The 12,049-nt window shown below is 34.7% G+C and overlaps 2 protein-coding genes across 4 annotated transcripts in view; both read right to left on the bottom strand.

Annotated features, from left to right (window-relative positions):
- The window catches only part of ttc28 (tetratricopeptide repeat domain 28), a 361,751-nt gene extending 361,256 nt beyond the window's left edge, over positions 1-495 (bottom strand). For both annotated transcript variants that reach the window (XM_051121326.1, XM_051121327.1), the window contains exon 1: positions 130-495. In XM_051121326.1, the coding sequence (XP_050977283.1) occupies positions 130-159 (30 nt within the window). In that variant the 5' untranslated portion in view covers positions 160-495. The remainder of the gene's footprint in view (positions 1-129) is intronic.
- Positions 496-866: 371 nt separating this feature from the next.
- pla2g3 (phospholipase A2 group III) lies at positions 867-8,597 on the bottom strand. Of its 2 annotated transcripts, none has more exons than XM_051120227.1 (7): positions 7,974-8,597; positions 6,500-6,632; positions 6,186-6,320; positions 4,887-5,194; positions 4,665-4,794; positions 2,096-2,221; positions 867-1,855 (listed from the first exon to the last, which is right to left on the bottom strand). In XM_051120227.1, the coding sequence occupies exons 1-7, from the start codon at positions 8,503-8,505 to the stop codon at positions 1,642-1,644; spliced, it is 1,578 nt and encodes a 525-aa protein (XP_050976184.1). In that variant the 5' UTR covers positions 8,506-8,597; the 3' UTR covers positions 867-1,641. The 2 variants fall into 2 exon arrangements, with proteins under 2 accessions (XP_050976184.1, XP_050976185.1); XM_051120228.1 differs by having other exon boundaries at positions 1,648-1,855; positions 4,717-4,794.
- Between the last annotated feature and the right edge of the window lie 3,452 nt (positions 8,598-12,049).

Below are 12,049 nucleotides of genomic sequence, written 5' to 3'. Positions count from 1 at the left end.
AGTAGTAGCACGCCAACAGGAAAGCCAGTTCTAATGGAAATACACCGCAATAATAAATCTAGTTTTACATCCCATCGTTGCACAACACAATCAAGCCTCACATTTCACAGTAGTTGTGCGTTTATTTACCTTTTCGCGTCTTGTTCCTTGTTTCTCCATCCTGTCCTACTTTAGTATCCAACTGTTTCAAACTTTCATCCCATGATACTTCACACGCTCCGAATCCATGAGAAAAAAGCCTCGTTTCCCCGACTAAACCGTCTTCAGATTCAGATTGCGTGTTGATGCATAAATTAATTCATGCACGGTACTTGCAGAAACGCTCAGCAGCTCTTCAGAAAACAGTTATTCCAGAGGAAAGTTCGCCATGTTTTTCTTCTCTCTCTCCTCCCGGTAGAGGCGGTTCAGATGGTTTCGGTAGTTCAGGGCTTCAGTTACTATTTATGACATCAGACGGGAGTTGAGTTACCTACTGCGACTAGTTACTAGGCCTGAATCACTAGGTGTACTGCATTTCCCTGACTTAGGCATCTTTCTTAACTTCTAGTCAGTTGACAAAATATTTTCAAACTGTGGCGATGTAAACTGACCGTTAAATGACGTCAAATGTTATTGCCGTTATTATAGTTGTTGCTATTATTATAAATTGCGATATTTAAAATAATAATAATAATTATACAATTATAATACAAAAATATTCGGCCTTAATGTGATAAAGTGATGATATGATTTATTATTATTATTATTTAGGTTTTTAACGTGTGTATGATAATTTATCATTTAATTCACTATTAACAAACAAACAAATAATAAATAAATAAGGTAGTAGAACGTAAGTGTACATGAACATGATCAAAGACAACTCATATATATAAAGATGTATTTATTAAAATTAATTTACATGTTATTTACAATTTTACATGCATTTACAACACTCGCTTGTTACATCAATTCAGATATAGTGCAATTTTAGGTAAAAGAGACAGAAATATATCGTAACAAAGTCAATTCTGACATTTTCAGCGCATGCGCAATTGCATCCCGCGATTTTACCTGAGGAGAAGACGCGGGAATTGCGCCTCGGGGAAAAAAATGAAACGGAAAACAGATTTTGAGGTATGAAAATGATTTTCGGATGTCCAATTGCATATCTTGTGTTTAAAGTTATATTTAGTTTATCTCTAGCTTGTGGGGTGAAGTTTAACGTGAATGAAAGCTGGACAATCGTATCATGAATGTGAGGGTGGGGCAACTGTAAAAATAGTTATGAAATCAAATGATTTTTAACATTTATGATGTATTATTTCATTGAAATATGTGGCTGAATATCAATTTAAATGTATATACAACTTAAAAGTTGACTTTAAATGCACATTATACCAATTTTATGTACTATTATTCCTATTTGTGTCATATTACCCCATAATGAGGTAACTGTAACACTCTGACCTGTTATATTTTTAATATAAATATGTTCACAATACTATTTCAGCACACATTTCTTATTCCAAAAGGTAGATTTGTGTCACTTGTGAGTAAGGAAGAAAAGCGTTTGAAAATCATTGACTCTTAATGTACATAAGAGTTTTCATAAGCGCATTTGTATTGCTATTGTTTTCCCATTGCACGTTTTTTGCTGCTTTATGACCGTTTCCGTTCAGGAACTCGAGGTCTTTGCAGTTTAGTGTGCATCCTGATGCATTTCTTATGTAATCTGACTGGAGAGTCTTTCCTCTTGGAGCGCCTTAGGTTCATCCTCTTGATTTTGCGTTTGAAGTCCGCTAGATGGCGCCCTCCTGTCGTGTCTTTCCTCCAGTTTTGGACGAGCTGTGCTTCTGTTGGATTAGTTGAGCAACTACATAGAAGAGACACCACAAAGATTGGTTTTGGTTTCATGGTTTATGCCTCAGAAGCCCTTTGATTAACTGTCCGTACTTTATTTATATTATTATTTGTATTACATTATTCTTTGTAGTTGATACATTCTCATTCACAGCACATAGCACCACATGTTTACTTAGGAGATAATTAACCTGATTCCACCAACCTTTGAGATTTAGTAGCCCAGATATTTAACTATAATGTCTATACCAACCTTTTTCCACTGAGACAGTTCTCAGACTGTGGCAGGGTGAAGCAGGATTGCGATATGAAATCCAATAACAGCGAATGCACAGGATCAGTTTCATCCAATTCTTTGGACAATATCTTTTGGACAAGCCTGTGAAACCAACATTTATCAGTAGACAGTAGAGAAAAAAATCCTGCTTAGATTAACCCAAAACCAGCCTAGATGTTTTAGACTTGCTTAAAGAACAAGTTCTCCCAAAAATTAAAATTAGCTGAAGATTTGCTCACCCTCAGGCCATTCAAGATATTGTTTATCAAAACAGATTTGGAGAAATGCACCATTCAATCATTTGCTCACCAATGGATCTTCTGTAGTGAATGGGTGCCGTCAGAATGAGAGTCTAAACAGCTGATGAAAACATCACAAATATCCAAAAGCAATTTTCACAACTCCAGTCCATCAAATAACGTCTTGTGAAATGAAAAGCAGCATGTTTGTAAGAAACAAAACCATCATTAAGACATTTTAGCTTTAATAAGTCCATAATCGATAACAATGCTTTCTCCCTGTTCTCCTCTCACATCAAAATCCACCAACGTTTTTGTTAAGAACTGTTTTGGATTGTTTTTGCATGTAAACAGTGCTTGATCTGTTTATATTTCTCTCCTGATTCAGACTAGACAACATGGCCCAAGTCCGATTTTTTGCTCACAGGAGATCTGTTTTTCTCATGACAGTGTGAACAGCACAAACCACATGGAATCTGACCTTTTTAATTCCGATATGTGGTCCTCAATCTGATACATGTCAGATGTTTTGCAATGCGGCCGCAGTCTAAACAGTCATATCGGAATTCATGTGATTTTTTTCACTCTAAACTTGTACTGTAAGTATTACAGTGACAACTCTATATCCAAGCTCGTATGAGGGATCGTATCTTAAAAGTTTCAAAACTCTTCTGTCACATTTTTTATATTGCCTGCGCATAATTTCGCTGGCTTCTGCAGCAGAGCACACTATAAATAAACGCATAATTGGCCCACTGTGTGAAGTGTTGCCAAGTCCTTAGTTTTCCTGCAGAATTGGGCTACATTTTCACTATTGCTGCAGGTTGTTTTTCAACTCTGTGGGTTGAAGCAACCCCAATAACGTGATATTTACCACCCTGGAATGTGATTGGGCTAGTTTTGAGAAGCAATTGGGTGGATTTTATTGTGAAAACCTGGCAACCCTATTCGTATTGTTTTTTGCGCATGTGGATCAGTTCAGAACTGATCTGTTTACACTGGACATCTAATATTGGCCACATTTAAAACAACAAAACAAAATGTGAACAGCTATAGAAAAAAATGGGATCTGTGCAAAATCAGAATTGAGCACTAAGGCTCGCAGCTATGGAGGTCGAGAAATTACTTAAGTATAATAAATAAATAAATGAATAAATAAATACATAAATGTAGAAATACATAAATAAATGAATAAATAAATAATTAAATGCTTAAATAAATAAATAAATGTAGAAATGACAAGTATAAATAAAAAAATAAATGAATAAATACAGAAATGAATAAATATAGAAATACACAAATAAATAAATAAATAAATGCAGATATGCATAAATTAATAAATAAATAATTTTGTCAAAAGTGTCATTTTTAATTGTGCTATTTTTGTACCATTTGTGTTATACTATATTTATTTCTACATTTATTTATGTATTTCTAGATTTAATTGTGTATTTCTACATGTATTTATTTTTACATTTATTTATAAATTTCCACATTTATTTATTTCTGTATTTCTGTGTCCGTATGTTAATAAGGTAGGCAGTCCTAACCTCAGGATTGGTTAAACAGGATCGTTATCGTTATGGCTGTACTGTGGATACTACTAGTTCTGTTAAATATGGCAGGTTTTTTAAATATAATTGCTAATGATTTGCATTTAATAGCAAATGATATAGATCATGCACCAAGCGACTACCTTCTTCTGTTTTCAATACAAAAATGACGACCACTCTTCAAAATTATTTATTCATTAATTTATGCATATCTGCATTTATTTATTTAATTATTTAACATTTATTCATTTATTTCTACATTATTTATTTAAGCATTTATTGATTCATTTATGTATTTATTTATTCATTTAAGCATTTAATTAATTATTTATTTATTCATTTATTTGTTTATTCCCTCATTTATTTATGTATTTCTACATTTATTTATTCATTTATTTTTACTTAAGTAATTTCTCATCCTCCATACGCAGACGTTTTTCCACTGAAGAAAGCAGTATTATGAATAACAGACTTGTTTTGAAGTTAAAAAAGTCTTGATGGATTTGTTTCTTACAAACATGCACTTCACAAGGATGTTAATTGATGGATTGGAGTGGTGTGGATTACTTTTGAATTATTGTGATGTTTTTATCCGCTGTTTTGACTCTCATTCTGACGGCACCCGTTCACTGCAAAGTGAGCAAGTGATGCAAATCTGTTCGAATGAAGAAACAAACTCATGGCCTGATGGTGAGCAGATAGGTGGTGTTAGTATCTAGTGAATTTGGGCGTATATATCAAATGTGTATTCACCTGGCTGTACAGTTACAATGATAAAGGGTTCTCATGTCAGGGTTTCGCAGACCGAATTTCTCCTGTAAAGCTGGGATCTGTAGATGGCATGAATCCAGGTCTCTGTAAAGTCCACACATCTCAAACTTGCCTATGAAACCCAAAAAAGTGAAGCTTTTATAAGATTCCTAATTTGGTTGATTTACAACAGATCTGATATGAGTAATATTTAGTTTAGTTCACCTTTCTGTGGTCTGTCTGTTATCTTTGGTGCGTCTGTTGAAAGTACGGAAGCTTCAGATTTCCTGGACTGCAGTGTTGTAACAGATGGCCCTGGCGATGTCGAAACTGGATTCGGTTCTTCACTGCCGCCCTTGGAATCTCGTATGGTAATAGATTCTTCTGAGTTTTTGGTGACCTGGTTTTGTCCCAGAGTGATGGCTTGGTGAAAACTCGTTTCAAGCGTCTCCATGTCTTGTTCTGGGAGCGTGTCGGTGTAGTTTGCTGCATCTTTCAGCACAGCGTATTGAGCAAGCTCATAAATTGCACACCTGCCAATGAGAAAAACAAGATTCTGTAACTGTGTACAAAGCATTATGTGCTCAGAGATTACAGTATGTACAAATCGCACTAAAGTGCCAAATTTCCAAAGTACAGCAAGGTTTTTGCTTGTTTTGTGTCTGACATTAAAAGATTTTAAACCTTTTGCATTTTTGACCGGATTTTATTTTAAGAAATTAGTACTTTTATTCAGCAAAGGGTGCATTACATTGATCAAAAATGACTTCAGATTAACAAAGATTGGTATTTTTTTGTTATTGCTGAAGAGTGTTGAGCTTTCTTCTCCTGTGTTCTACGTATAGACATGAATTTACTTTTCCTTCAGCCTGACACTTATTAATTTGACATTTTGGTTTGAAAGGGCTTTTACATTTGCCAAAAATAGAACTTTTTATATTAAAAACAAATAAGCAAGCCCAGATTTAAAAAGTAATGCAATAGTAACGTAATGTCTTTCCATTAAAATGAACTAGGTAGCGTAATTAGTTACTTTTTTAGGGGTAACGAAATATTGTAATGCATTACTTTTAAAAGTAACTTTCCCCAACACTGGGAATAAATATATCACCGTATATATCACAACCGTTTTCATCAGAGCTAATAATACTAAATGTTTCTTGAGCAGCAAATTTGCATATTAGAATGGTAACGATGCTGAAAATTCAGCTTTGCATCATAGGAATAAATTACATATTAAAACATATTCATATAGAAACATGTTATTTTAAATTGTTATAATATTTCACAATTTTCCTGCATTTGTAATCAAATAAATGCAGCCTTGGTGAGCAAAAAAGATTTTTTTCCAACATTAAAATGTCTTAACAACACCAAATTTTTAATGGTAGTGTGCAAAGCACTCTACTTCCTAATTTGGCATGTTGAAGGTCTTGTTTTACTTTTATCGTTGCTTTTATTTTCTGAAAAGTCAGAATGTTTTGCAACAGAAAAGAGCTGAGTAGAATGAAACCGAATACATACATTCCATACCACGTTCTCTTGGCACACTGCATCTGCTGAGAGAACTCGAAGCAGCGCATCTTTAGCACGTTGAAGTATCCGTAGCCCACAAGGTTGGATACGGTATTATTAACACCCAGGAGACAGCGGCGGAACCTGAATTGATATCACAAGCCTGATTACAATGTCATAAGATACAGTAATTCGAGACGCTCGCTCAGTGTAATAACTCTCTGGTTATGTTGGACATGTCTCATGTTACTCAAATGAACACTGAGGAGCTGGTAGTCTCAACAGGAAAGTGATGCTCACATTTCCCGCACTATAAGACATACCTGTTATCACAGTCACAGTGTGATAAAGTGAAGATGTTAGTGTTGAAAACACCGTGGTCGTACGAAAAAGAGGGGATGATGTCTTTGCAGTGGTCATGTTCTCTGCAGCATTTATCCGTATCTTCAAAGACACCTGCGGAAGATGAAAGAAAAGGTAAAGAAATGTTTTAATTTTTTATTCAAATAGTTGAATTAACCAGTTTAATTTACATAAGCTTTATGTAAATATTTTTATTTTTAAACTTTCGTTTCATTACAAATTAGTTTTAAAAAAAGTTTCCTTTCCTGTTTGTTGTGTTTTTTCCTCCTCAAAATTGTAAAATGTCTAAAAAAAATCAATCTGAGACCTGAGATTATTATACATTCCAAAAATAATTAATTTAATAAATAAATAAAATTTAAATTACAATATTTACAGCAAAAACAGTAATATTTTGAAATATTTTTACTGTTTAAAATAACTGTTTTCTATTTAAATACATTTTAAAATGTAATTTATTCCTGTGATTTCAAAGCTGAATTTTTAGCATCATTACACCAGTCACATGATCCTTCAAAAATCATTCTAATATACTGATTATCTGCTAAAAAAAAGTTTTGTTTTTTTTTTGATGAATAGAAAGTTTAGAAGAACAGCATTTATCTGAAATAAAAATCTTTTGTAAGGTACATGTCTTAATCATCACTTTTGGTCAATTTAAAGCATCCTTGCTAATAAAAATATTATTAATTAATATTATTAAATTTCTTTCCCAAAAAAAAATGATACTGACTCCAAGCTTTTGAATGATATAGTATATAGTGTTACAAAAGCTTTTTATTTCAGATAAATGCTGATCTTTGGATCTTTATATTCATCAAAGAATCTTGAAATAAATTACTCAACTCTTTTAAATACTGATAATAATAATAATAAATGTTTCTTAAACAGCAAATCAGCATATTAGAATGATTTCTGCAGGATCATGTGACACTGAAGACTGGAGTAATGATGCTGAAAAAATGTAGCTTTGATCGCAGGAATAAATTACATTATAAAATTTATTAAAATAGAAAAAGTTATTTTAAATTGTAAAAATATTTTAAAATTGTACTCTTTTTGCTGTACTTTGGATCAAATAAATGCAGGCTTGGTGAGCAGAAGAGACTTTTTTAAAAAACATTAAAAATCTTACTGTTCAAAAACTTTTGATAGAATATGTTTTATCAAATATACATAAACATATAACACAGGGGTGTATACACAGGGAGCCACAGCTCTGCATAGTTTTGCTTCAACCCTAATCAAACGCACCTGAACAAGCTAATCAAGGTCTGAAGGGTTACTAGAAAGCAACAGGCAGGTGAGTTTTAATTAGGGTTGGAGCTGAACTCTGCAGGGCTGCGGCTCTCCAGGACCGGAGTTCGCCACCCCTGATATAACATATAATTTTACAATTTTATTACATTAACTGATTGATATAATCCTACTTACCCAGGTCTGTAAAGGCAGTAGCCTCATTTCCTGAACCACACCACAGAGTCCCTGGAATCATCCAAGCTCGCTTTGATCGGTGCAGCGTCTGTCTGGAACTTTCTCCACCCTCCTGGTGCTCGAATCCATCAGGTTCAACGCTCCTCAGGTCTCTGGTCCTCCATACAGATGCTGTAAATTCCTCCGAAATGCCTGCAGCCTCACAGGGGCCGTGAGGTTTGATTAGCTCACTGATGTCAAATCGTTCATCGAGGCTCTTTGAGAATGAACTGTCTTCCCAACACCTGGACAGGTAGCTCTCAATCACAGATTGCTCATCACTTGTTATGCAGCTAAAAAGGCTGTTGTTTTTGTTCCAGATGCTGTCATACAAGACAAGAGACATCTGAGTCCTTTGGAGAAATACAAACTGTGTTTGCCCACCTGAAGTGGATCTAGTCCAAATACAGAAAGTGTCGGTATTATCACTGAAACAAGCATGAAACAGCACCAAAAGGTATAAAACTGCCTGTAAAAGATGATTGCTTTGCATTTTTATTGCAAAATCAAAAACTGCACAACAACTTAATGTGTTTTTTAGAATGAATAGCCAGAGCTGCTGTAGAGTAACTGGGTTTTTAACCCCTCATCTCTGGCAAAAAGCATGCTTCAATCCCTCCTTATTTATACTCTGATCCGAAAGTGGGATTTCCTTTGCATTGTGGCTCGTGGCCACATCAGAACAGACAGGGGTGGGATGACACAAGGGGGAGTGTCTCTGGTAAATACAGACTTGGAAGCACAGACGTCTGCACACACATGTACATCAAAGATGTATATTAAATTGTAAACCCTTCCCTTTCCTGGGTTCACATGAGTATAATTATCTCTCCGGCTGATCACTATCATTTTTTATTAGTGTCAACAATGCCCTCAGCAGTAAACATTTAATATCTTATTACTCATGATGGAATGATTCTTTACAACGTGACAAAACGATTCAAATTCCACGTGGGAGGAGAAAGAAACATGCGATCCAAAACTATTACATTTATGTGTTCAGGTTAAGTTAGGTCAGCATTTTTATTAAAGATAATTACGTGCTTATTTAGCATGCTGTCTGCACATAAATTCAATTTACAAGTCATAAAAATTTATTACTAGCCACAAAGCATATTTTGCATTTATGTATTTATGCAAAGTAAGTCTTTAAAATAATTACTTAGTTGGGTTTTATTATTGCATATTAATAGCATACATATTCCTTATGGGCAATTCCTGTTCTCTCTGTGAAACTGCAGCTGTCGCAAAAATCGTAAAGAAAAAATTGTGTCATAACATCAAGTTCCAAAAACAGGCATGCTAAATAAATTTGATATCAGATTTTCCACTTTGATAATAGTAATTTAAATAGCTCATGTCAGTGAGTTTCAGATTATCATTGCATTTTAAATCATGTGTTGTCTTTCAGGCCAATGCATATCCCAATTTTTATTTCCGTCTAGGAATATTCATTTTCAACCCATTTACATTGATGCAGGAGGCTGCAGTGTTCACATGAGGATGCAAAGGTCACCTGAGTTTGTCGTACGTGTCCACCTGCGCTGATTGGCGCAGACCTCGCCTGATTTGCACAAAGTTTCTGCCCTGTCACCATTGGATGCCGTCCTAATCAGTTAACCATTACAGCGCTTTTATTGGTGGTACTTCCACCGGTAAATGTAATTCCAACATCCATCAAATGAGGAAAAACACAAGCTTGAGGAAAATTGCAAGATTGCTATCAAATGAGAAGCTAAAAATGTTTGCTTTCAGCAATTACTTTTCTAAAAGGTAGAATGCTCTCGGAGGAATACTTAAAATGACTTTTAGCTCAGTTTGGAGTAATTGCAATTACGCCATTACAGTCAAAACCCCGGTGAGCTGGATTTTTTTTATTTGCTTTTTTCTGTCTTCGGTGCCGGGTAATGGATATTCATTCAAAACAGCCTAAAGAAAGACACATGGAAAATAGATTCATTCTGAATATGAGGAACGAGTTAGCACAATATGTCGAGTAAGGTTATTTTTGTGTTATTGAAAGTGATGTGTGTTATTTCTGTGCCATTAGCGCTGTCAAAAAGAATTGTTTCCAACAGGTTTCCCCAAACACCTGCCATTGGTCAGACAAACAGATAGCCCCGCCCCCAAACTCCCACCATTGGTTGAGTCAGCACTGCTGTGTCAACCAATCAAAATGTTTAAAGGGGTCATCGGATGCTAAGTTCACTTTTTCATGTTGTTTGAACATTAATTTGTGTTGGCAGTGTATGTACACATGTACTCTATAATGGTAAAAACCCATGCAGTGGTTTTTAATTAATCTGTAAAAATAATATCCCATTTTCCAAATCGAGCCGTTCTCAGATGCCTGTCGTTGTTGCATCACAACCACAGAGGCCGCTCCCACGATAGTTGATTGACATGAGCGTCTTACTCCCGACATCTGAGCTGCTGAAGAGGCAGTGGATTACGTTTGTTTGTGAAGGGAATGCACCTCCTGATCTACATAAATGCATCTATGATTGCGCGGATCATTCATGCTCCAGCTTCACTTACAGCGGAAGTGAGTATAAAGGGGTTTTTTTAAATCTTTGCAATCCTCTTTCCTAATAATGTGCTAGTTAGCAAGTTTAGCGCCTAAATGCAGCTAAAGTACACAGGCTTGTCACTCCACAGAGAGAAGAGAGGGGCGGGGCAAGCAGAGCTCATTTGCATTTAAAGCAGCCTCCACCAGAATGGGATGATTTTTGCAGAGCTGATTTTGGCAAGGTAAAAAGAGTGTTGTTTTACACAACCATTGATAATTTTTAACCAAAGTATATTATAGACTTTTCATTAAGACCCTAAAGAATCATATCAACTTGTGGGAAATGGGCCTCAGATGACCCCTTTAAACAAACAGAACAATGTTTGATACTGCCAGTCAAGTGTCAATGTTTATATTTTCAGGTGCACCAGCCTACTTACCGAAAACCTTTGGCTTAAAAATCACTTTATACAGTGCTGCATTGATGACGTACCAATGGGAATTTTCTTATAGGATTTTTTTTTTCCAAAATAAGCTCTGTTTTCAACAAAACTTTATGATTTTATATTATTATCAAATCAACATAACTCAACATTATGATTTTTGAAGCCTAAATACAATCGTCAGAAGTAGAAAGGTAGGCTATAAACACTACACTACAGTCATACGACTTCATCACCACCTTTAAGGATCTGGCAACTCTTTGCCTTTAACGTTGACCAGTTTGGCTTGTAAAAGTTTAATGTCCTGCAGAGCTGGGTAGATTACTTCCAAGTTGTAATCCGTACCTGATTTCAAATTACATGACAAAAATTGTAGTTAGTAACGTAATCCATTTCATTACACATTTTAGTTAATATAATCAGACTACTTTTTAGATTACTTTTGACCTGTCTCGTTTTTCACATTGATTTAAATAGGATAATTTTGTACCACATTGCTATAAAAATACAAAGAGTAAGAAAATATATTCCATTTGCTGTAATCAAGGTTCGTACAGATACTGTAAGATGAAATTCTAGGACTTTTAAGGACTTATCAAGCACTACTTTTTGATTTTCAAGGACTTCAATCAGAGATATCTCACTTATTGAACAATGTCTTCTATTTAAAATTCTAAAAAGAGTAATAGATAAACAAAAATATACGAATAAACAATGACAAAAATGAAGCACATGCAAAGTATTAGTTCTAAAGTATTACTATAGTAAAACCATGGTTAATTTTCTTAAATTCTCAAATTTTGGGGTATTTGTAATTTTGTATACTTTTTTTGTTTTTCTTTATTTTGTTTTTATAACTGTCCCTTGGTTTCATGTTTTCTACTGTTAAGGAAAAAATATATGAAAAAAAGATTCGTGAAAACGCTCCGAAATCCCGATCTGAATAATGATTCGCAAACCATCATTTCAAGATCAGGCTTCTGAGCGCGGATCGCAAAAAAGATCGGAGCTTTGCGTATCGCGAATCATTTGATTTGAATCATTCAGTTCGCGAAATGATTCACGAACCCATCCCGATCTAAATC

Source organism: Labeo rohita, chromosome 10 (assembly GCF_022985175.1).
Source record: "Labeo rohita strain BAU-BD-2019 chromosome 10, IGBB_LRoh.1.0, whole genome shotgun sequence".
NCBI classification, from domain to species: domain Eukaryota; kingdom Metazoa; phylum Chordata; class Actinopteri; order Cypriniformes; family Cyprinidae; genus Labeo; species Labeo rohita.
Note: the sequence above shows the minus strand (reverse complement) of the source record. Positions and strands in the feature narration are given on the sequence as shown.